Below are 25698 nucleotides of genomic sequence, written 5' to 3'. Positions count from 1 at the left end.
AGTTGGGTCACCTAGGGAACAAAGAGGCTGACCATGGGGCTCACCGTGTGGACGCTGGTAACACTGATTGCTGGAGAAGGTGTTTTTATGTGATACTCTGAGGTGGAAACCTCAGTAGAGAAATGTAAAGACTGATTTGAATTTTAAGCTAATGTGAAATCTTGGCAGAGAACGTTTTAATAAATAAATGCCTTAAGAGCAAAAAAAAAAAAAAAAAAAGAACAGGTGATTTCTCCTTCTACCATTCCCCTTTGCATTCCACATATTCTGTATGTCACAAGGAACCTAACTCATCCTCAAACAAGGCATTCACTTTCAACATTCCTTGACTTCCTCATTCCTGTTTTTCTGGTACCTTGAATTTCATGTCCTTCCCATGACATGTGCAGCCAAGTAAACTCAAATTCTCCCCGCTCCATGAAGTCTGCCCTGATACTTCCCTAGAAAGGTATGAAGTATAATGCTGATATTCCTATTTTTGACTTTTCAACAATTTCAACACCTGGTGAGTCACATGATAACTTCAAGTAGCACAGGGAAGTGCTTCTTTGGTGTCCTTTTGAATTGTTTATGTGCCTGTCTTTTCTGTAAGACTAGAAATTACTCTAGAGCAAGGACATATTGATGCTGATCTTCGTATTTCCAATGCCTAATCCACAGTGGGATCTCAATAAATGCTAGGAGTGAACGAATACGTAGAATTAAGCCAAATTTCCCAAATTAAAAAATGGATAAATAAGCACACAGAACTAAAGTTGGGAAATCTGAGAGCACAAAGTATTCCCTTGGAACAAGGAAGAAAATGCCCCATAAAATATATTTTTAATAGCTCAGACATTTTTTAAAGTTATAGAGCTCCTTTGGACCTCTCCCTCTGCAAATACTCCACATATATTATCATTTTCCCTTAGATCCATGAGTCAAAGCAGCCTAAAAAGGTGATTCAGAGGTGGGCTTGGGTAAGCATACAACACATGCTTAAATAATGAGAAATCATAGACCTACTAGCCTACTTTAAGTATTCAGGTGACTCAACGGATTTTGTAATTTGCTTTGCATCAAAAATGGAAACATCAAAGTTGGGCATTAATAGTCTACATTTCTAGGACTTTCTGAGTACCTTTTAATTACAACACAACACAGTCTCCTGAAAATATCATCTTCTGTTGGCACATATTTTTTCAATATTTTAAGTGTGTGATTATTGTTCTCACAGCATATAATTATGTTAACCAATAAATACTAACACATCTAATTCAGTTCTACCACAGTGAAGATAATTCAGAAGAATGAGATAGCTCTCCCAATTAACCCCTGCTTTCCTAAATCAGAAAAATAAAAAAAAAAGTTAGAAAGGATCACTCTTTAATTTCTGAATGGAATAGGCATATTGAAAGTAGATTTTCTCCTAATCCTCAACTTCTTCTATCTAAGGGTTACCATTACTAGCTTTTTAAACCTTCTAAGTGTTTTATTTTTTATGAGAAAGCCATACTTCAGTGATACTGTTACTCACATGACTGATTTCATTGAGTTGTCATTGGTAAAAAAAAAAAAAAAAAAAAAAAAAATCCTGGCATCCTCAACCTTGTTCTAGAACTTAAAACCAAACACACAAAAAAGGCAAGGTCCAGTTATGCCCACACTATAGTCACATGTCCTGCTGAGCCATGTCACTTACCTGCCACATCTTTGTTTCCTCAGCCACAAACTAAGCATACCCTCTGTGTCTCAGAGTTGAGGCATCTATATGTTAGTCAAGTGAGAATATATGTGAAAGTGCTTTACCATCAGTAAAGTACTGTCCAAATATCAGTGATTATGAGTTTGTGTGCACAGTATGATGGCTCACACAAAAATGTAGCTGCTGAATAACCCATTAAAATGCAGTGATTTATGGGAGACATGCAGAGACATAGCCTTAAAGAAGGAAAGCTATATTAAGTAAAAACCTCTAAGCAGAACCTCCCCAGTATAAACTACAGTATAAGAATTTAGGAGATTAAGGGCGCCTGGGTGGCTCAGTTGGTTAAGCGACTGCCTTCGGCTCAGGTCATGATCCTGGAATCCCGGGATCGAGTCCCGCATCGGGCTCCCTGCTCAGCAGGGGGTCTGCTTCTCCCTCTGACCCTCCTCCCTCTCATGCTCTCTGTCTCTCATTCTCTGTCTCAAATAAATAAATAAAATAAAATAAAATCTTAAAAAAAAAAAGAATTTAGGAGATTAAAAAAAAAAAAAAAGACTAGAGAAAAGCCCCATTAAAAAAGGGTGGGTCAGTGTGGTGGGGCATAGAAGTATTTGAGCATAAGACAGGTGAGCCCAGCTGTAAAGTCAGTGGTCTCACTCTCCTGAGAAACTGGGCTTGAGGTATGTGTTGGGTGGAATACGAAAAATGTTTAACATCAAACAATGGCCAGGAGCAATGAAGTAAGCAAGGCTTGTTGAAGAATAATTCTCAGACTTGGGCTCATCCTCCTGGATCTTTCCAGAGTTGGTCTTGTTCCTATGTTTTTGTTTTTGTTTTTTTCTAGAATGTATTGTAATTTTCCCCTGCTTGAGAACCTTCAACTATTCCCCATTATCTTTATAAACGACAGGCCAGAATGTTAATCTGGCCTTCAAATGTGTCCACAGGCTCTCGGTAGGGAATCTTCTGGTCCTAGAGCAGACTTCAAGCCTTCAGTGGCCTTCTCTGCAACTACCCAGCTGCAGTTCCCTGAACACAACCTGGACCTTCCTGCTTTCCAGCTCAGGCTGTTCTCCCTTCTGGCCCCCAAAACTGCAAGGCCCCCCTCCCTTCAGCTGAACATGAAGGTTCTCTGATAAACCTCAGAGCCTGCCACATTCATGTGCTTCTACCAGATCTTCTGGAGTATGACTTCTAAAATCATGGGCTCTTAGAAGATGGCAGCTTGGTTCTCTTTTTCTCCCTTTCCTTCTCCCAACAGTTCCCTCCAAAGACCAGAGTGCCTGCTCCATGCCTGCCGCTCAGGGCATGTTGACTGAAATGAAATGCATTTTCACCATTGGTAGGGCTGGTGGAGCCAACACGGCTGAGGAACCACCAAGCTCTCTTGTTCTGCCTTGTGCCCCCACATGGCTGACGGCCCCATGATGTGTCTAGAAAAGGTAATGGGAGTATGTCCAATGAGGAAAGCACTGCCATCTTACGTGTGGAAATGACTGACAGAGGAGAAGCAGGACTGGCTTTTAGCTTGTGAAAGAATCCACTGTGAATACAGGAGCTGTTGTTCAAGAACCAGAGTGAGGCTCAGAGTGCCGTATGTACCGTCATGTGGTCAAGCAAACATCACACGAGTCAAACAACACTGATGACAGTACCAGTCCCATGTCTGCACCTAGAGCTCTGCTCGCTGTCTTCTGAGGACTCAGAAGCCCTCGAGTAGTTCTGCCATTGCCTTCTCGAGACCTGAGAGAGACACCATGACCCACAGCAGTGGAAGATCAGCTTCTGCGGACACCGGGGAGCAGAGAAACAGCCAATCTCCAAAGTGAGCAAAGGAGTGCATGGAAGAGCTACTGACAAGGCTCCGTTTGCACTTAGAATACAGATCCTAGTAGCCATCACTAACTCTGGTGAGATGGGGAGAACTATATGTATTTCCAAAGTGTGGATGCGAGTATAAGCTATCCACAACCTTTGACAAGAAAACTGAAAGAAGTGGTCAAGCTCCTCAACGTAGAAATCCCCCCTGGGGAATCTGAGACAGGGAAGGAACTCCAAAGAAAAGGGACATGAATCTCAGAGCATTCCTGACAACAGCCACCATCAAATAGAAGTCACCTCCAGAGCCAGCAGAAAGGGTTTCTTCACAGAAGATGTAGCCCTCCCCTTAACTTGAACCTAGCCATGCTAAAGTATGTTTGTGCAGACTATATGCATAAAACAAAACACCCCTCATAGGCAAAGCCAGAAAAAGTACAGGGCAATAGAATAAGAGCAGATTTAATTTTCACAACATTTTTGTATAATACTCTTGCGTTCCTTTAAAAAAAATACTCGTAAATTCAATTGAAGAGGTTTCTGTCAACTAACATACGATGATATTAAAAAAAAAAAAATACAATGTAGAACACTGACTCTGAGAAGGTCAAAAATGAATGGAAGGGCAACAAGCCACAGCCTGTTCTCTCAGGTCGCTGTGGACTCCAGTGGCCGGCAGTGTGGACATGTTTACAGAAGGCTCTTACCTGTGGGGGTCGAGGCTTGTAAGGAGAGCTGCACTCAAGGTCTGCCAAGATACTGGTCAGCGAGTCTATCTCGGCATCCAGGCTAGAACGTCTCTCCTCAAGGGTCTTGCCTCCAGGATTTCCCTGTTGAAAGCAACAGAGACGTGTTACCCCCGCCCAAAAAAAAACATCTCCAGTGTCTAGTGATATCAGTCTGAGTGCAAACCTCTCAAGTTATAGTGTGGCTTGGTCCAAGCTTTTCTGCACTTCACTTATTTTAGCTTTTACAAAATCTGAAGTAGAATTATCCTGTTTTGACAAATAAGAAAACTGAAAGATATGAAGTGATTTGCCTAAAATCACACTCATTAGAGGCTTTTTTTTTTTTTTTTTTTACGAATTTACAAGTAAAAGGAAATAAATGTCTCCATCCCTCTGCTGAAGGAGCAGATCCAGCTGGGGAGATATTACAAGTTCTTTGTGTTCAGAAACCATCACACAGAATTGGAGCATCTGAGTTGCAGCAGGAAGGGGCATGGGCAGGAGACTGACGGTCTAGGAAGAGGAATCGGCAGGCTAAGTTGGGTATTAGATGTGTCTGTGAGAGAGACACAGTGCATTCCAAGCAATGGACCTTCAAAGTGCACTAGAATGGGTCTGCTCAGAGTTCTGGCCAAGGGGCTGCAGAGGAAGCATGTGGTGGCGGTCATCGATCATGAAGCTGGAGATCTATGGACTTCACCTGTCAATACCCCATGTTATCACAAGCACCGCCCTCCACCTGCACTCAGAAGCACAGAGGGTGAGTAGAGGGGAAGACACTGCCACAAGGGCATTCCCAGGGATCGTGAGCGGGCTTGGGGAATGGGTCCTGGTACAATATGGAAAGACGGGACATTGGTGTTTGGGAAGGCAACTGAGAACTGTGTGAATCTGATTCTCCTATGTGTATTTCCATAGCATCACTGCATAATATACTGGTAAGAGCGGGGGATTGGTTAAATTCTTCTCTGGGCCATAGTTTCCTCCCCCTCACCTGCCCTACCTAAGCCAGAGGGATGTTACAAGATTCAGATAAGAAAATGGATGGGAAAATACTTTGTAAATTGTAAAGTGCTATAATTATGATCATTTTCTTAAATAGCATTAATTATAGTAACCAGTAACTATAAATTAATATGAATAATATAGCTATTGTTAATTATTCTTCTTCTTAAAGGGAGCATCATTCATTAAGTGTCCCCTTGGGGTATCAGTAAAGAGACAGAATTTAATCAGGTCTTCAACATCTGTACTTAACTGCAGTAGAAAGTACATCAACTGTCCATGCTCTAAGTACTGATGGATATCTAACCACAGAGACTCAAAAGTCACAGAATCATCCTGAGCTATACAACGAAACAAGTAATTATAGTGCTTAACGAGCCTGTACATGTAAGGCTTCATTCAGTTGGTATCCAGCCTCCTTACCCTCTCTTCCCACCAAATTGGGACTACTCCCCATTTTTAGTTTCTCCTATGAGGTTGACGTAATTCAGCAGGTGCCCGCCTAGTGCTGTGGGCTTTTGCACGAAGAACCCCAGACCCTTGCTGCCCTGTCTGGCCTTCTGGTAAGAGCTCTGCTGCCATATTTCAATCCCCATCATAGATTAGAACAGGTTTCTTTCTCTCTGTTGCATCTCTATTTTATGCCTCAGTTCAAATGATGGAAGTCCTGCCACGTCCTCCACTGGTGATCCTCTTGGTCCTCTCCTCTACAGAACCTGTAGATGCAGGAACTGTCCTGCTACTCTCAATACTGTATGTTAGATCCCAGACGCAACTGTCTGACAACGAACTCACAGAATGGCACACACCTAGCAACATGTCTTCCTAACTTCCTATCATTGCAGCCTTACGATCACCTGCTCAAGGCCCACTCTGCTGGCGGGGGAGCTCGGAGGAGCCCTGAGAAGCATGCCTCAGATCTCCCCACCTAAGGGATGAAAGAAGAGAATACTTATCCTCAGGCTCCATTTCTCCACAGGTTTAGGGTTGCCATGGGTTCTAAACCCCCGTACTCATGCCAAGAAGTAGAATGGTGGCAGAAAAGCATCACGGCAGAAAGTGAGAGACAGGTATTGGAGCTGAGGCGGAGTGCTCCCAGGTTATACCCGTGCAGGGGTGGGTGCCGGAGCAGTGGCTGGGGTGTGCAGGTGGGAAGAGAGGACAAGAGGCTGGATACCAATGGAGTCCAGTGACTGTGTCTTTTCGCTCGCTAACAGCTATAAAACCCCCATGAGTTAGCCATCCATAGAATATTATTTTCTGTAAGATCTTTATTTTCATTCATTCAATAAAAATGTGTGTGACAAAAGCTCACCAAACCACAATTGGGGCTTATTATAACTTGGAAAATCATAATTCTTCGCGCCACTAGCAGAATTATAGGGTGATGACATCCCCATTGCAAAGATGTAAGAATAGACTTTAAAGCAGAGCCCAGAACCAAAGTGTATAGCATGGAAGGCTATCTCTAAGAGTATGACTTGAAATGGGTGACGTTTTTGCCCACACACTGCTTATCCACGAACTACAGGTAATAGACAAGGAGGGACAGTATTGAGTTATGAAAGAGTTCACTTGTATTTATTCATTCTTTATACCCAAAGGTTTTTATCTAAATAAAATTAAATTCACAGGAAAGGTACCCACATACCTTTCCCCCAGATTTATCAATAGCCAACAGTCTGTCACAAGGCCAACACTCTGCCATACTTACTTGCTCTCACACTCTCTCTCTTGTAACAAATACATTTATTTGTTCATTTGTTATTGTAGCTAAACCATTTGAAAGAAGTTGCAGAAACTTCCCCTCCATATACTTCAGCTTACATCTCCTAAGAACTCCTTGTACCATGATCATATCTGGACGTGTAACACAGGTATGGAATTTTTTTTTTTTTTAAGTAGATTCCACGCTGAGCCCAACATGGGACTTGAATTCACGACCCTGAGATCAAAACCTGAGCTGAGATCAAGAGCTGGACGCTCAACAGACTGAGCCATTCAGGTGCTCGTGGGTGTGGAATTTTCTTTTTTCTTTTTTTTTTTTTAAGATTTTATTTATTTATTCATGAGAGACAGAGAGAGAGAGAGAGGCAGAGGGAGAAGCAGGCTCCCAAGGAGCAGGGAGCCCGATGCGGGACTCGATCCCAGGACGCTGGGATCATGACCTGAGCCGAAGGCAGACGCTTTAACCATCTGAGCCACCCAGGCGCCCGGGTGTGGAATTTTCTAATGCGCACACATGCTCACATTCACCAGCAATCTCAGTAATGTCCTTTTATTTATTGTTATTACTTTCCATCCAGAATCCAGTCAAAGATCACACGTTGAGATGACATGTCTTTTAGTCTCACCCCTCTGCGCCCCCTGCCAATTTTTGTCTTCCATGACAAAAGAATTCAGGCCAGGTATCTTAGAAAAAGTTCAACAATCTTGCTTTGTCTGATGATTAGAGATGGATTAAAACAAGCTGGACAAGAATATTATGTGCATGATGCTGTGTCCTTCCCACCGCATCACATCAGGAAGCTCAGGATGACAGTTTGGCTTGGTTTAGTGATATCAAATTTGATGACTTGATTAAGGTGGGGTCCACCAGATTTCTTCACTGTAAAAGTTGCTCTCTTCCCTTTTAAATCAATAAATTATCTGTGAGGTGACACTTTAAAACTCTGCTATTCTGCTCATCAAAACCTTTCCCCCAAAGGTTTTAGCATCCATAGATGGTCCTTGCCTGGACTGATTACTGCATTAGTGACTGCAAAATGGGGAAAATGTTCATTATTAATGAATGGAAATAAGTGCATTCTGCTTAGCATAATAACAAGTTATTTGTTAAGTATTCATTTCCATTTTGAGGTAGGGGAACAAGACAAACTGCAAAGTCCTCTGCTATGAAAAAACATCAGGAACTGCCTGATCAAATCAACATTGTTAAAAACAGAGTTCCTAATCAGGCTGTTAAGAGAAACAAAGGATCAAGGGCAATGGTCTAGTTAATTAAGAACCACTGTCTGCCCTAGGAAGTTTACTTCCGAGAATTAGAGCCCATGTCCAGTATCACACTCAAACCATGCATGGGCCTGACCTCATCCTCAGCAATGTCCAGAATCTTTGAGGTGGCCAAGCAATCACAATGACACATCACAGAAGGGGGATTTGAAGAGCTAAGATTTTTATGTGACTGCTCAAAAGCACACCTGAGAAAGAAACCAAATCATCAGAGAGAAAACTTGATGTTAGAGGTACTAAATCTATGATATTTAAACCATGCTTCCCAAAGCTCAGGGAACTTGAGCAGACCCCATGTGTAACACCAAGGGAATCCCAATAGGACCTAAGCTTGGGCTTCCTTTTGTAATTCCTTGGAAAAAAACATTTCCCAGATAGCTTAGAAATATAAAACTATCTCATCTCAGGAAACCCTAGAAGGCTAGGGACACAAACCAGTACATTCTTTCACATGCAAATTTGATTTTCTTTTCAGTGGAATTAAGTATTAATAATACAGCATGGATTTCACTTAATTTATTTTCTTTTATGGTCAGTGAAGTTCATTATTCCCTTATTTCTAAGGTTAATGAAAAAACAAACACGGCCGGTGATAACAAAAGGGATACAAAAAAAGTCATACGGTCTATAAACAACAAAACTAAGTATCTATCATTGATCATCTCTATCTTTAGCGAAGCCAAGAATATGATCAATGAATTTCTTTGTGATCATTTTGATTAAATCCCCCGCCACACAAAGAGTAACAGCAAAGCCTCTGGAGTCAGCCTTGTAGGGGTTAGACATGTGCAACTGCCACCTTCCAGTTTGGTGACATTAAGCAGTCTACCTAAGCTCTCTGGGCCTCAGTTCCTCATGCTGCTGTTCTAAGGATTAAATGAGTTCCTATGTGCCCACTACTGCTCACATCTTAAGTATTCAATAAACATTAGCTACTCAACTATTACCTTGACCACAGTCTCAAAATAAATGCTTTGGCTGACACAGTCCTAGTGAGTATGTAAGTTTTAAAAGTATTTTGATTCAAAGTAAACCCAGCTGCTGGAGCTTCTGTTAGATGAGGCTCCTGCACTTCTTAACCCATGATGGTGCTAGGAATGAACTGTAAAGAACCCAATTCTAGATCAGGGGTTCTCAAACTGTGGTCTGTTGTAGAACCACTTGGAGAGCTTGTTGAAACACAGATTCCTGGATCCAACCCCCAGTGTTCTGGATTCTGTGTATCTTCAGTGAGGCCCAAGAATTTACATTTCTAACAAGTTCTGAATCGATGCCGACATGTAGGTCTAAGGACTACACTTTGAGAACCACTGCTCTAAGTAGATTTCTAACACAATGAACACTTAAAAGGGTAATTCTGTGTGTGGGGGGGCGGGGGGAGGCCTTGAAAATACCAAGAGACAATCCAAATAATGGGTAAGAAAGATCTGGATAAAAATAAAATGGAAACAGTAAGAAACACTGCTTCTTACCATCCCCCATGCTATATAATAATGCAAGTCCCCTTATCACACTGATTCTGATAATGTTGAGTCGACAGGCAGCATACAGTAGTGAAAATTACAGAAAATATGACCTATTTTATCTAATAAAAATGTCACTTTATTGAAGAGACCCAAAATGCTGGAAGAGGGGGAAAGAAATGCTTTAATTCATGGCTGTGTACTCTCCTTCCCACTCATTTAGCTGAAAGGCTTACTTTCTGAAACCCATCCACCTTATCAAATGTATTCTCCTCCAAGAAGACATTACTGATAACCTAATGACTTGATAACTGGCTCTCCTTTGTCTAATTCTGTGTGATAGCCAATAGTCATAGGGTAACTCTCACCCATTGGTTTGTGCAAATGGCTCTCCCATGCTCTCGCATGCTGCTCTATGAAAGGTTTGTGCTAAGTAGCATGCAGGCTTGATCCCTAACCTCAAGGAGTTTATAGTCTACTGGATAATGTTACTTTCATATCTGCCTAGTAATATCAAATGCACTATGTTCTTTGAGACCCTTTGTAAAACCATATGGAAGAGACAAGAGATTTAAAAACAAAAGCAATCCCCTTCCCTAAGAAGTTTATTATCCAGTGGCTATTCAACTTTTCTAATGTGCTAAACTAGTCTAAAACTCCAGTCTCTTTAGCATCTAAAAAGATTCATCTGCCCCAAAGTTAAGGGCAGTGGTGAGAAGTGCCACAAAAAGCTATCTTTGGGGCAAACTCTGTTGCGTTCAAAATACAGACAACATTTTTATGATTCAAAAGAAAATAACAGCTTGGCAATGGGGAACATGGCATTGAAGAAACAGAAAGTAGGGTAACAACAGGAGACAATGAGAGTTTTCCATGGATCTCATATACCTGAAGCAAAAACATCAAGAAAAAACCTAAACACTAGACCCGATCCATACCTCAATTTTTTTCCTTCACATTCCGTATCATCTCATACTTTTCAGTACAAACACACCCAAAGTTGATAATGTTTGGCCAACCCACCTCTCTTTAAAGGAAACAGTCCTGCCACTAATCCTTGGTGCCAAAAGATCCATATTCTGGATCATGTAACTCCGCTTCAAAACGCTGTGACCCACAGAAGCAAGGCTGGACACCTGACCAAAAGTCCACGAACAGGCTGGTGAACCTAACCTTTGGCCAATGACAAAAAGATGAGCAAGGCTAATAAACCTCCTTCCCTTCTAAATTTGAGCGAAGACACATGTCACAAAACCACCATGAGGATGAACTGTGGTCATGATAAGCCAAGAAGATCATGGTCATGGCTACTTACTAATAGTCAAAACACACAAGGAGTTAAGAAGCCAATTACTAGGGGCAGGTGGGGAATAAGGGACATGCCAATAATGGAGAGGCAGAGGATCAAAGAGGGAGGAGTGGGAGGGAGGGAAGAGGAATGAAAAGCAAAGAGAGATGGCCCTAGCCCTGAGCCTTCTGCTGCCAGATCCCACCCACATGGATTCTTGAGATAAACTCCTATACATGGAGATACTCTGTGGGGTCTCCATTCTCCTGTCAGCCCAACTGAGGCAGCCAGCCCAAGACCCACTCACTCAAAGGACGACAGCGGGAAGCCAGGTCTACCTGTGACACCATAAGGACTGATTTTCCCTTCCTAAAACTCAACTTTTTCCTCTATAAAATGAGGGGCATCAGCCTTCCAGGTCCTCTTTTATTTTTTTTCAATTCTCTCATTGGGTCTATAATGACATTTCACAACTGGCCCGTCATGATCGTTGTTGCCCACTTGCAACCAGGTCTAAACCCACCCGACACAGGCCACTTCAGAGTTTAAGCTAACTCAGTAAGTAAGAGCAGGGGCATGGTAAAGTGGTCTCTGCCTGAGTACACACGAGCAGCCTCATTTCTCACGGCTCTATGCATGTGAGAAAGCAAAAACAACAAAATACCAAAAAAATGTACTTTTCACTGTATTTACTTACTCATTGAATTATTGCTACTGAATTCTACTCTCATGAAATAAAAATAATATTCTTAAAATAGCTCCTTACAATTAAAATAAAGATCAATTTGCATGAGAATAGCTATATAATCACATGGAAAAATGTATTATCTATCCATCAATAAAATGCAAATCGTAATAACCACCATCAGATTATTTGACAGTAAAATAAACACTTGCCACATCTTTTTAAAGCAGATGAACCCTCTGCTGAAGATGAAATTATACACAGAACCCCATCACTTACACAGATAAAAACAGAGCAGCTCTGGCTCAAGTATAGCAGGGGAAGTCTGGGGTTCCACCCAGGGGGGCCTCCCCATTGCCTCCAGTAATGCCCCTGAAGCACTGCTACACAAGATAGTTGAAAAATCACTGCGGCAGATGTTCTAGGCAAGCTACAAATGAATGAACCGGATCCTTAAGAGCCACCTTGCCAGTCAGCCTACAGACGCAGTTTAGCAAACACTATACTGAGCTGCCTTTTCTACACTCGTGTGTGTGTGTGTGTGTGTGTGTGTAAAACGGAGGCACAGGCATACCTCAGATATTGGGGGTTTGGTTCCAGACCACCACAATAAAGCAAACAGCACAATAAAGCAAGCCAAAAGAAGTTTTTGGTTTCCCAGTGAATACAAGAGTCGCGTTTACACTGTATTGTAGTCTATTAAGTGTGCAATAGCATTGTCTAAAAAGAAACCAGTGTATACACCTTAACTAAAAAAATACTTAGTTGTTAAAAAAATGCTAACCATCATCTGAGCTTTCAGCAAGTCAGTCTCTTTTAGCTGGCGGAGGGTCGGAGGGTCGTGTTCCATGCTGCTGGCTGCTCAGGGCGGTGGTGCGCTGAAGGCGGGGGATCGCTGGTGATGTCTTAAAATCAGGTAACAACAGAGTTGACTGCGTTGATAGAATCTTCTCTTCATGAACAATTTGTCTGTAGCAGGTGATGCTGTTTGATAGCATTTTACCCACAGAACTTCTTTCAGAACTGGAGGTCAACCCTCTCAATCCCCACTGCTGCTTTATCAACTAAGTATATGTAATATTCTAAATCCCTTGCTGTCATTTCAACAGTCTTCACTGCATCTTCACCAGGAGTGGATTCCATCTCAAGCAACCACTTTCTCCACTCCTCCGTGAGAAGCAACTCCTCATGCACTCAAGTTTATCATGAGATCCCAGCAATCCAGTCCCATCTTCGGGCTCTTCTTGTCGTTCAGTTCTCTTGTGGTTTCCCCCACACCTGCAGTTTCTCCACTGAAGTCTCGAACCCCTCCAAGTCATCCATGAGTGCCGGAATCAACTTCTTCCAAATGTCTTATTGATGTTGATATTTCGAGCTCTTCCTGTGAATCACAAATGTACTTACAGGCATATAGAACGGTGAATCCTTTCCAGAAGGTTTTCAATTAACTCTGCCCAAAGGAATTACCGCCTAGGGTAGCTGTAGCCCCAGGACATGTTTTCTCTTAAACAATCATTAAACTCATTGTCCATTTCCATCAGAGCTCTTGGGTGACCAGGTGCATTGTCAGTGGGCAGTCACATTCTGAAAGGAATCTTTTTTTTTTTTTCCCCCCACCCAGGCAGTAAGTCTCTATGGGCGCTTAAAATGTTCAGTAAACCATGTTGTAAACAGATGTACTACCATCCAGGCTTTGCTGTTCCATTTATAGAGCATAAGCAGAGTAGGTTTTGCATAATTCTTATGGGCCCTACCATTTTCAAAATGGTAAGTGAGCACTGGCTTCAGTTTAAAGTCACCAGCTACATTAGCTCCTAACAAGAGAGTCAGCTTTTGAAGTTTTGAAGCCAGGCATTGACTCCTCTCTAGCTATGAAAGTTCTAGATGGCATCTTCTCCCTAAAGAAGGCTGTTTTGCCAACACTGAAAATCTATTGTAAAGTGTAGCCACCTTCGTGAATTATCGGAGCTAGATCTTCTGGATAACTTGCTGTGGCTTCTGCATCAGCATTTGGTGCTTCACCTTGTATTTTTATGTTCTGGAAATGGCTTCTTTCCTTAAATCTCATGATCCAACCACTGCTACCTTCAAACTTTTCTTCTGTGGCTTCCTTATCTCTCTCAGCCTTCACAGAACTGAATGAAGTTGGGGCTTTGCTCTGGATGAGGCCTTGGCTTAAGGGAATGTTGTGGCTGGTTTGATCTTCTAACCAGACCATTGAATTTTTCTCCACATCAGCCATAAGCCTGTTTTGCTTTCGTATCATTCACATTTTCAATGGAGTAGCACTCTTAATTTTATTCGAGAATTTTATTGTGCTTCACTTTATTGCATTCACAACTTGGCTAACTGGTACAAGAGGCCTAGCTTTCAGCCTAGCTTGGCTTTCAACATACCTTCCTCATTAAGCTTAATCATTTCTAGCTTTTGGTTTAAGATGAAAGACGTGCAACATTTCCTTTCCCCTGAACAGTTAGAGGTCATTGTAGGCTTGCTAACTGGACTAATTTCAATATTATTGAGTCTCAGGGAATAAGGAGGCCCAAGGAGAGGGAGAGAGACGGGGGGACGATCAGTCTGTGGAGCAGTCAGAATACACACATGTATGAATTAAGTCTGTCATCTTCTATGAGCGTGGTTCATGGTACCCCAAAATAACAGGGGCATCAAAGATCACTGGTTGCAGATCACCATAACAAATATAATAATAATGAAAAATTTGAAATACCGCGGAAGTACCAAAATGTGACAGAGACACGGAGTGACCCAACACTGGCAGGAAAATGGCACCAGCTAATGTACTCAATGCATAGTTACCACAAACCTTTAATTTGTAAACAAAAACAAAAACAAAAACCCAACCAATATCTGTAAAGGACCAGGTAGGCTGTACATCCCATTGAAATATTTATAAAGGTATCCATAAAGTCATCTGGGACCATGAAAACTTTCCCAGAAATGCTTTGCATAATACAATTAATAAAAAATAATACAAGTTTTAAAAGGCAGAGAAAAAAGAAACAGTTTGATTTTCCATTAAGGAAACATTAATTTGAGGTGTGGCTGGAGGAGAACAAAAAATCATTTGAACCTGTGAATTAAATAGACAGACTAAAATATTGTTGGTCCTCACCATAGAAAATATGCAGTAGAAAACAGGCCATGCCAGATATTTTTGTTATTGATTTTACTTTAAAACCTTACGGAAGATGGTTTTCTTCTTTTGCATTTTGATACTATGGGATCAATGAGTTAAGGCACGATAAATATCAGAAGCCACATTCTCATATTCCTCCATCACATAATAGAATTAACCAAAAGCAAATGTGTGAATACTTAGAAATTTGACGTTAACATTATCTATTGGCTCATCATCCTCCAACCTTTTTCCTTGAATCCTTTCATGACCCCTCAAAACCAAGGAAAGTATTCAGTTCCCACGTGAAGCATTCCATGTCAGATAGCCAGAGCGATAACACAAAGGGGCATGCCATCCAAGTGGAGAAGGAGAGAAACATTCTCTTATACATTTGTGGTTCTGATTCTATGTGCTAAGCACCATCAATCACGACTTGCGGATAAAGGATGTATGGGCAAAGTGTGAATAGATTATAGATGATAAGCATGAAAAAGGTAACTCAGGCTTATGAAATATTAGAACTGGAAGGGAGATTTGAGGAGCTATGCCAACATTTTCATTTAAATATAATAAAAGTGCCCGCAAAGAAGTGATTTAGGTGTCTGAGATAATAATTTAGTGAAGGGGCTGAAACAGGACTAGAATCTGAACATCCTATACTGGGAAACATCTTCTCCAAGCAATAGTTCATACAGTAGTTCAACTGTTGTTCTTAAGAGCCTACGATATAAGGAGAAAATTACTCTTGTCCCATCTTCCAGATGAGGAAACTTTACAGAAGACAGGAGCAGAGGCACACCCCAAGGATTTCCAGTTCACTGTTGGGACAAGATCAAGAAAATGAGGGAAGAAGAGTCATCCTCAAGCCAGTTCAGAATAAAATACTGACACACGGGTGCAAATCAGAGCTACAGAAATTCCTAGAAGAGAGATGCCAGAATGGGTGGAGACACTTACATTCACAGACATTGGAGACAGGAAGAATCTTGGCTAGCATCTATTACAATGCCATGTTGTACCAAAAAAGGAAACAAAGGACCAGAGAGCTTAAGTGAATTGCTGTTGGTCAAAGAGCCAAGTGATAATGATGGGACAGGGTGACCTGAATAGTCAATGCTCCCTGGTCCCAGTCCTCCCGCTCAAAACTCGAAACTATCAAGTAAAAGAAGACAGTATTACAATGTTCTCCTATGAAACTTACAACTTCTGCTAATGTCAGATGATGACTGAATATTTAGGCCCAGCAAAGTGATCCTGATTACCTACCCAGAACAACCACAGATTTCTCTTTTGTGAACAGGGAGGCAGATGTGTGGGCAAGGAGAGTAGAGAAGCAGTAAACTAGGCATTCCATCCTGGTTCTGCCATAATTCAGTCTGGTGACCCTGGGCCAATCACTTTTTCCTTCTAACCTTATGTTGGCTCACCAGCAAGATGATGGGTTTAAACTTGACCTTCGTGGTTTCTTCTGATTCAAAAGTTCTGTTATTCCAACACTGTTGCGTAAGTGCCACCTACCTAACATTATAAGGAATTTTAAGTTATTCATCGCTGTTGATATATTTTTTCTCACTTACAGCCACTTACTGGAACCAAATTACTCTGTTTCTATTTAGTTTAAGTGTACTTTGATAGTTGAAAATACAGAAGATACAGAGCAGCTACTAACAAGACACAATTTGAAACACCCATTTCAAAAGTAGGGTCATGGATAGCAACTTTATAAAGGAAGCTGACTTCGGTTACATTGTTTGGAGAGCCAGCAGTTGATCCATGGAAATGGAAAAAAGAGAGGGGAGGGTGGGAATGTCCTAGCAAGTAGGCAGGAGAGGACAAGACAAAACACACATTACCTCTTACCTCAGAGGCTAAAAATGGATAAAATATGGACAGGGAGGTTTACCTAAAATGTTAGGAATCATATTTGCTAATAATAAAGGATGCATCCTCTCCCTAATCATTGTCACAAATCTGTTCATCATTTTATCTTGGTCAGACGTGCTGTTCAAAGATGGTTCTGGGAAATGGCCTATGATCTAGTAGCACCACCAGTCCTAGTGGCCACTCCATCCACTGTGCACAGCCTGGGATGCCATGACCTCTGGGAACATGAGGAAAAGAAATCATAGCTCCCTCTGCACTGTCATCATCAACGGAGAAGTGCCTGAGTTTAAGAAAAGCACTTGCATAAATATTTCTCATTGCATTGGTCAGGCAGTTTCCTGTTTGTGGAAAAAAAAAAAACCCTAGAGATTGGTAGATAGGATTCCTGTTTTACAAAAAAGGACACCACAGGTCAGAAGAGTTTTCCAAGACACTTGGGTAGAAAATGGAAGAATTAGAATTTGGGACTTAAACATTTCACTCCAAAGCTCAAGCTCTGGCACCTTCCAAGACACCAGGCTGGAAATGCAAATGAGACAGGTCTTCCCTTCAAGCATCAAACTGTGATTATCCTATCAGGTTACTGTGAATTAGGTCACGGCTATAACTACAGTTAAAAAGTCAAGCTCCAATCATCTCTTTCCACCTTCCATTTCCCCATATAGTAGAGTTTTCAGTCATTTTTCCAGAAATATTTACAAATATTCAGGCCCCATTGATATGAAGGACAGGAATTTAAACAAAAAACAAACAAACAAACAAAAAAAGGACATCAATGGCTCTCTGTCCTCGGAGTGCTTACAGTTCCATTAGAAAGGTTTGCTTATCCACAAATAACTGTATCACGGAGCTGAATAATTCAGCAGGCAGGTGAGTATTAAAGTATATGAAATGCAAGATGCTAGAGCACAAAAATAGAGAAATCAGAAAAGGCTAAATGGACTCAGGAAGAACTGAGAAGATCTTGAATGGAGAAAAGATCCTAAAGATATTCACCACAAGAGCATAAAGACATCAGAGGAGTACTGGGCATGTACCAGGACTTGGCAAATACAAATGTTCTTTTAGGTAAAAATAAAAGTAGATCAGACTCAAAGGATCGGCTGTGGTCAGAAAATGCAAGTGTACCAGCTCTGCAAGGAGGGAGCTTGCCCTGCATGCAGGGTAGAGACCTCCGCAGGGTAAGCATGTCCCCGTGACGAGGGAGAAGGTGGGTAGGAGTGGCTGTATCTAGGGACGCAGCGTTGATGTGGGAACAAACACATGGTATGAATCACAAATATTTTAGGCGGTGCATAGACAATTTATATTAACGACGCTCCTAGCAGGAATTCCTATTTTTATAAAAAAGTTTGCCATTGATAAAAAAGTAAGTACGGGACTGTATCAGGAAGCTGTTGATTTCCCTTTAATCGAGAATGAATGTGAGTCCACAAGACAGCACACATGTGTGTCTCAGCCCTCAGAAATACAAGTTAACCAAGCTCTATGCAAAGGCGGACTTCCCTATACAGAAAACAGGAAGGACATGAAGTTAAGGAGCGATGCTGTCCCAAGCCTCACCATTCTCATCTCCACTTTAAAAGCCTTTCTTGACTCCAGAATTCTGCTCATGCCTCCCCTCAGGCTTTCCCGAGACATGTTTCCTTTTTCACAGAAGAATCAAGCAATGATCAAACAGATACCACATATTTACCAATAGCGCGGTACCCAGACTTCATTACAGAACCAGGACAAATAACCAAGGACTAAGGAAAATCGGGATTGGCTGTCCCTGCCTTTCCCTCCCTGCTCTCCCCTATTCCACTGTGAGCTTTTTTCTTTATGATACATTCCACTTAAACCAATTTGGGGGTTCTCTTCCCATCAAAGTGGAACCCAGGCCCTCACCTGGATTTAAATCAAAAGGACTGAAAGTCGTGAATGTTTTTGAGCAAGTCACAGCCCTCCTACAAAACAGGGGAATAATAATACAAACCTCACAGGGACATTCTGAAAACCCTGTGGGATAAGGTCCCAGGAATGGCATGCCCAGCAGAATGGCAAATGGACAGTAGGTCTTCTATAAACACCAGCTAGTCGTGTGTTCTATAAGTTAGAACATTACAGGATTATACTAGGTGAGTTCTAGGAGACTCTACAGATACTCTCAGAGTGAGGCTAGATTTTGGGGGCTGATGATGGATCTCATAAGAAGAAAAAGGCTGGGGGGTGCCTGGGTGGCTCAGTTGGTTAAGCGACTGCCTTCGGCTCGGGTCATGATCCTGGAGTCCCGGGATCGAGTCCCGCATCGGGCTCCCTGCTCAGCAGGGGGTCTGCTTCTCCCTCTGACCCTCTTCCCTCTCGTGCTCTCTGTCTCTCATTCTCTCTCTCTCAAATAAATAAATAAAATCTTTAAAAAAAAAAAAGAAGAAAAAGGCTGGGGTTTTGAAGGGAAGCTGAGCCTCCTCTGAGGACAAGAGCATTTCAGACACCCATTCAAAGGAAAAATTCTTAGTCCCCTTCCCACATTTACCAAAGCAGAACCTTGGGGAGCGGGGCCTAGCAGTCTGCATTTGACAAGCCTTTCGTGCCTCCCCCAATTCTTTTTCACATTAAATTTGAAATCTGCTGGCCTAGAATTTGGTTGCCTGGTGCTAATGCAGTGCTAACAATAACTGGAACAATTTAATTAAAATCCCACAACTCTGAACGCACTGAAGGAGAATTCTTTACTAATGTATTCTAACCCAGTTCCCGGGGACAGGGAAAATGCTTGTCTCTCTTCCGACAGCACTCTGTTCTCACCCACAGTGCCAACCGAGCAAACACAATCTCCTTCACTTCTCTTCATTTGTAGAAATGGCAACAGCACTTACCACCTCGAAGGGGTGCTATGAGTTCCCATTTATTGGTGTTTATAAAGTCTTCTGAGTGTTCTGATAAATCAACTATAAGTTGGCATTATTCATAGCACCCTGTTGGAGCTTAATACATATTCAATTAAAAAACAATGACAACAATACAGCAATACCCACAATTAGCATTAATTACAGCGCTGTATTCTTCTCACCCTGCTGCCACAATTTGATCTAGGCAGAGCTGTTTACGTCTAGAGAGGGCACAGACCCTCTCATTAATGAGGGCAATCTTTGCTCAGTGGCATCCATATTTCCTCCAGTAAAGCTCACTTGCCTCAGAGCACTGATTTTTCAGAGGATCCTCCTCTTTGGCAAACACTAGGACAGGAGGCAAATCTCTGTCCCCTGAAGAAAGGCAGGATGCTGCAAGCCTCTGGGACCACTCCGTTTCCCATACCCCTCCCCCCATATGGCTCTGGACTCCAGCTCCCCTTCGCCAGGGTGCCCCAGTTCAGGCCCTCACCGGCCTCATCAGACTCTTGCAGTCAACTCCAAGCCATTCTACCCTTGACACTTCCCACAAGTCAAGTCCTGCTATCCTGTAGAAATCCATCTGATTGGAGATCAGGTCACTTCACTCTCTTTCATAAGGTTATCATTCCCTAATATAGCCTCGGGTTGGGAAAAAGCCCCCAATCTGTCATCTAAACTGAAAGAGAAGTAATCCATCTAGTTGAATTAGGGGAGTGGCTGTAAAACCATCAGGGAATGTTTACCAAAGACAGAGCAGGGAGAGAGACAGAGAGACAGAGAGACACTCAGGCAGAAGGACTAGCTAAAGCAAGGGCTATAAAGCTGTGTCTCTATGCGGTTCAGGGTTCAACTTTCTCCAGGGGACCATATTTGGTAGCCAGCCAAGCCAGCCAGTGATCAAGAAGGAGTGTCACCATTCCATCCTGTGCCTTCCCTGCTCTGTCTCTCACACGCACAACACAGCACATCTTGCTCCAGGAGGTTTTGCTGACTCCTGTCTCCAGCTCTGCATGAGCCTTTGACATGCATAGTTGAGGTTGAGGAATCTGTGACTAGTGGGTTTGAGGTTTCATCAAGAGAAAAAGAAGGAACTTCGGTGATTTCACTGAGTAACTATTTTCACTACAAAAAATTCCCATATTTATTTTTCCCCCTTTTGAAATGGCACTGAGGAAACACAAGCCAGACGGCCATGAACAGGGGCTGTACTTTCCAAACAGTAGCAAGGACTAAAAATAGAAAAGCTTGATTTGCTCAAGATGTATAGAACTTCCTCTCCCACTTCCTTTCCCCACCACCCCGAGCCTGTACACTGAAGTGGTATGAGTCGAACAGTTTTGTTTACAATAGCATCAAGAGCATCAAAAGAGTGATAAGCCCATGTATGGTGCATATTCCATAGGTGTTTCCAGAAAACTCCTATTGCCAAGACAAAGAATGAATGAATCAATCAATCAATCAATCCACAAACATCAATCAGATATCCCTCAGTGAGATACAGACTTGGGTGACAGAGGAATATGAAGGGTAACCCAGCCTTCAGACATTTCTAAAAGGGGAATGAACAGGAGGATAATTGAATGAGGTTAAGCCTTTGAGTCCAGAACCCTCCAGCTGGGGTTGGGGCCGGGTCTCATACTAACTGTGTCACTTTGGGTGGTTCACTTAAAAAAGCTAGCCCTCCCCTCATTTCCTCTTCACAAGAAAGACGGGCTGGATTAGGACCCTTTCAAATCTGGGTCTCTATGATTTGTGATGTTCAATAATTTCTACAGGTCTCTTCCATCTCATATTTTAATTCTGGCTTTATAATATATAGTTTGGAGGTAATATTAATGTACATGATATAATTACATCAGTCCACAAAGAGACATATATTAAATGTCAGGAAAATGAAATATCATTAACTGATTCATTGTAGCCATGATTACAAAATAGATACCCCTGGATACTCTCTACTCCTTATCTTAATTAATCCTCAAAATAACTTTCTAAGAATGTGTCATGATTCCCATTTTGCATGTGAAGACGGGTCATGCAACTGGTAAGCAACAGAGCACAGCTTCCTGGCACTAAACCCTGGGATCATGTCACGACACCACATTACCCAGTCAACAGAGTCTGAGAAAACAGAAGAGAGGGACTGGGGTGAGCTGGTGGCATCAGAAGCTACAGGGAAGAAAGTCAGGTTTGAATTTGGTTTTCAAAATGGGAAGGATTTCTGATCAGGTGAGAAATGAGGATGTTTCAGGCAGCAAGATGACACAAGGAAAATTAACTCAGCATGGGAAGCTGACAATGAGGACATCAGTCTAACAAGAACAAAGACTGGGAAGAGCACAGTGGGAGATGAGGAGTGCTTTAAAGGGTGAGGGAGGTCATGGAATACTCTGAAAATCAACTAAGAAAAGAAATTTAATGTGGCAAACAATAAAAATGCAAAGGAAGAAAAATAACATTTTTTGAAGACTAATTGGACTAGAAAAACAACAACAAAAACCCAAAAAATAAAATAAAAAAAGAATCAAAGCAATGAGTCTATTGTGTTTCAGAGAAGGAAGAAACTGGGATAATGAATAGGAAAATAAAGAGATGAGATCAAACCTGAGAGTTTTTTTGAACCAAAAAATATGAGATGTTGGTAAGAGATAATATTAAAAAAGTAAGACATACCGGCAATGACCAGAGTTTCGAATTTGGAAGAATAGAAAATATGGTGCTACTTCTAACAGAGTGGAAGCCTTGGTGTAAGATGATGAGTTGCTCTGGGACATACTGAATGTGGAGAGACAGAAGGTTTTCCTGTGGAAAGACTCTATGATAAATGGCACAGCAGTTGTCTAAGGAAAAAAGTCATAACCAGTTCAAGTCATTAAATAAACAGAGATCAAAGTTGACTCTATCAGAGTTATGACTTCTATTGAGAGAAGACAGAATGTCAACAGGGAGAACACTGAGTGGGCACCTAAATTTAGGGGGAGATGAAAAAAGAAGGGGGATCTGGTACAGGAGAGAGAAAAGGAATTGTCGCAGATCCAGCAGGGGAACTCAGAGTTCTGTTTTGTGAAAATTGAAGGAGGAAGTGAGGAGGCTCGAGTCAAGTGTTACCTGCCTGAGAGAGGTAGAAGATGTCAGAAAAGGAACAGTCACTGGGGGCTCAGAGGATGTGGCAAACATGGACAAGGGCCATTTCAATAGAGTTGAAATTACTTCAGTTGATCCTAAGACTATGGCTTAAATCCCAGTTTACAGAGAGAAACATGGCAGGCTGGGAGGGAAGGCTAGGAGAGACTCTTATTTAATCAATCTGTAACTCTATGAAAATACCTCTCTGTAGTTGCCATGGCCCAAAACTGGTCTCTATCCCCAATGGGTCAGGAAAGAATTACTAAAGTGACACTGTACGACTCTCAAGGAGCGAAAAGGAAATGAAATCAATTCTCCAGGCACATTTCCACCTACAAAATGGCTTGACATAAAATGATCATAAAAATGATGAAGTCTCCTGAATGTGCATCGTGAAAGACTCTTCTGGTGGCCATGTTTTTTATTTACTTGTTTGATCATCTCTTCATGAACTACCTAAGCCTGAGCCAGCCAGGTACTCTATGAAGCTCTGGGACAGGTCCTCCGAAGTCTTTAGTGCTCATGTAGTCAGCGAGGGCTGCCCCAGCGATAGTTGGCCCTTCTCCTCTCAATACTCTCAAGACATCAGCTACAACACTGAAAGACCATGCAGTAATTTATTGCTCTTAATGTGGGGGTGATATAATTGCTAATAGAAAGAATGAATGCTCAAGGATGTTGAAACAATATTACCAAAAAAAAAAAAAAAAGGAATGGTCTGCCCCAAATCACGTATCATCTTGATATATCACATATGGTTCAAAACAGAAGGTGGTTTAGGGCAGAGACAGACTGTTTTAAGCACTGGAAGGAATAATACAAATTATGGGCAAAGAAAAGACTCTGACCACCTCCTGTGTCTTCCTCTCTCTCTCACTCTCTCTTTTGTTTTATTGAGGGGCTCATTAGTCAAATCCTTTACTTCTAAAAATAATAGCTAAATCACATTTCTTATCATGTGAATCTGCCTATCTTGTGTTACTCCCATTTCCCCTTTCAAAAAACTGCCATAGAAGCAGTTTATCTACCAGGTACCACCAATTTTACTCGTTTTCTACCGTAATAAAAATTGTTATCTTTACTAAAGTTTATTGGTAAAATAAATATAAAAGCAAACAAAAAAATTATGGAAAGAATTCCATTTTAAAGGTTTATAAACATCTTTCCCCATACGTTAAAGATTTATTTATTTGAGTAGGGGCGAGGGGCAGAAGGAGAGGGAGAGGGAGAGATTCTCCAGCAGACTCCACACTGAGCACAGAGCCTAAGGCAGGGCTGGATCTCACCACCCTGACTGAGATCACGACCTGAGCCGAAATCAAGAGACTGAGTGACCCAGGCGCCCCTCTTTCCGATATTTTAATACCACAGTACATTCTTACAATCCATAAAGATGCAGACAATGGAAGGGGGGAGAGGCTGAAGACAATATTGCCATAGAGAATTCTACAACAGAAGTCATATAAGAGGAAGAGCTTCCAAATACTGAGAATGTGGAGAGGAAAGTGACAATTGGTGTTTTGTGCCATTCATCGAAAAAGAATATAAAGGAAAAGTAACAATAAAGCGGCGATGGCGAGAGAGAGAGAGACAGAGAGAGGGTGAAAGAAATGGACTGACAGGACTCAGGGTCTGATCCCTGCCTGGGACACTTAATACCATGGAAACTTAGAATATTACTTAACCTCCCTGAGCCTCAGCTCCTTCACTTGCACAAGATGGAGATTATCCCAACCCTTCCCCTTTCATAAGTTATTTAAAGGCTCAAGTGAGATCAAGTGTATCAAAATCTTTTATTTAAAAACAAAACAAAACAAAACAAAAGACACTCCAAGTCAAGTTTGGAATTTATGGAATTTGCGGGCCTTGGACAGGTCAAACTCCCAAAAGCTAAGGATAAAATGATAAGAATAGCGGAACCCCTCAAAACTGGCATAAGTATTGCATGCAATAATATATTGTAAATTATCAAGTTGGGATGCATAAATACTTGACTTTTGAATGGATCAAGCAAAATCAGTTATGCACAGAAAATCTCCCAAAACATTGGGAGTTTCAAAAATAAAATCTGAGTTAATGCCCTGGGTTTTCGGTCTTGGCATCTTCTACTCCCTCTTTTACCCCTTCTTTCAGATCAAGTTGTTTTGTGCCCATGTTGAGTGGATTATGTAAATTACAAAGGAACTAAAGGATTTGTGAGCCCAATAGAGCCTCCTACCAAATCCACGGATAAAAAGAACATGGTACAATCTGTGAGGGGATTGTCAGAGAATATGTCGAAGGCTAGGATGGAAGATGTGCTTATTTCCACTAAAGAACTGCACAGAAAGCTATCTCAGTGGCCCCTGGCCACCAGCCATGAACACATATTGTTGATGACTTTGGCTGCTTTTTGAGAATTCAAAAAGATCTGCCTTCTCTCATTTGTAAGGGAATTGATACTAAGCCAAGAGGCTTAAAAGTCCCCAAAATACATTTTGTTTTTGTTTTTGTCCATTTAAAAATAAATCACTGCTTCCATGACACTTGTGAGATCTAAAAAAGTTGCCTCAACAACTTGGACCTTAATTTTTTTTTTAATTGGTTAAAATATATTTGTTTCTTTTTTTATATATGAAGATCAGGTAAGATAATATAAAGTATTTTGCAATTTGTAAATCACTGTGAAGTTATAAAGAGGTGACATTTTATTACCAAAGCAGTGAATTTAGAGCTATAAGAGATCTAAAAAGATTCATCGTTAATCCAGTCATTCATTTTCCAGAGAGTTTGTGGAAGTATATCTTTAGCAAAAGACCCCAAATCGCCAAGCATATAGGAGCAAGGAGTGGGGTTACCAGTGAACCTTGGAGAAGCAAACCAAAGACAGTGACAACTGTTGCAGAACTCAGTACAGAGGCCCACTAGCCCAGAATTGCCCAACAGCGATCACATCAACAGTAAACATTTCCTAAGTCAAGCACATACTATGTTCTCTCTGTGCATCTTCT

The 25698-nt window shown here is 41.6% G+C and overlaps 1 protein-coding gene across 6 annotated transcripts in view; it reads right to left on the bottom strand.

The window, feature by feature from the left end:
• The window catches only part of LPP (LIM domain containing preferred translocation partner in lipoma), a 620294-nt gene that overhangs the window by 313417 nt on the left and 281179 nt on the right, over window positions 1–25698 (bottom strand). For all 6 annotated transcript variants that reach the window (XM_081831395.1, XM_081831379.1, XM_081831402.1 and 3 more), the window contains one exon: window positions 4213–4335. In XM_081831395.1, the coding sequence (XP_081687521.1) occupies window positions 4213–4335 (123 nt within the window). The remainder of the gene's footprint in view (window positions 1–4212; window positions 4336–25698) is intronic.

Source organism: Leptonychotes weddellii, chromosome 1, assembly GCF_054177405.1.
Source record: "Leptonychotes weddellii isolate Sample4059 chromosome 1, ASM5417740v2, whole genome shotgun sequence".
Taxonomy (NCBI): Eukaryota; Metazoa; Chordata; class Mammalia; order Carnivora; family Phocidae; genus Leptonychotes; species Leptonychotes weddellii.
This window is presented reverse-complemented; position numbering and strand designations above follow the sequence as displayed.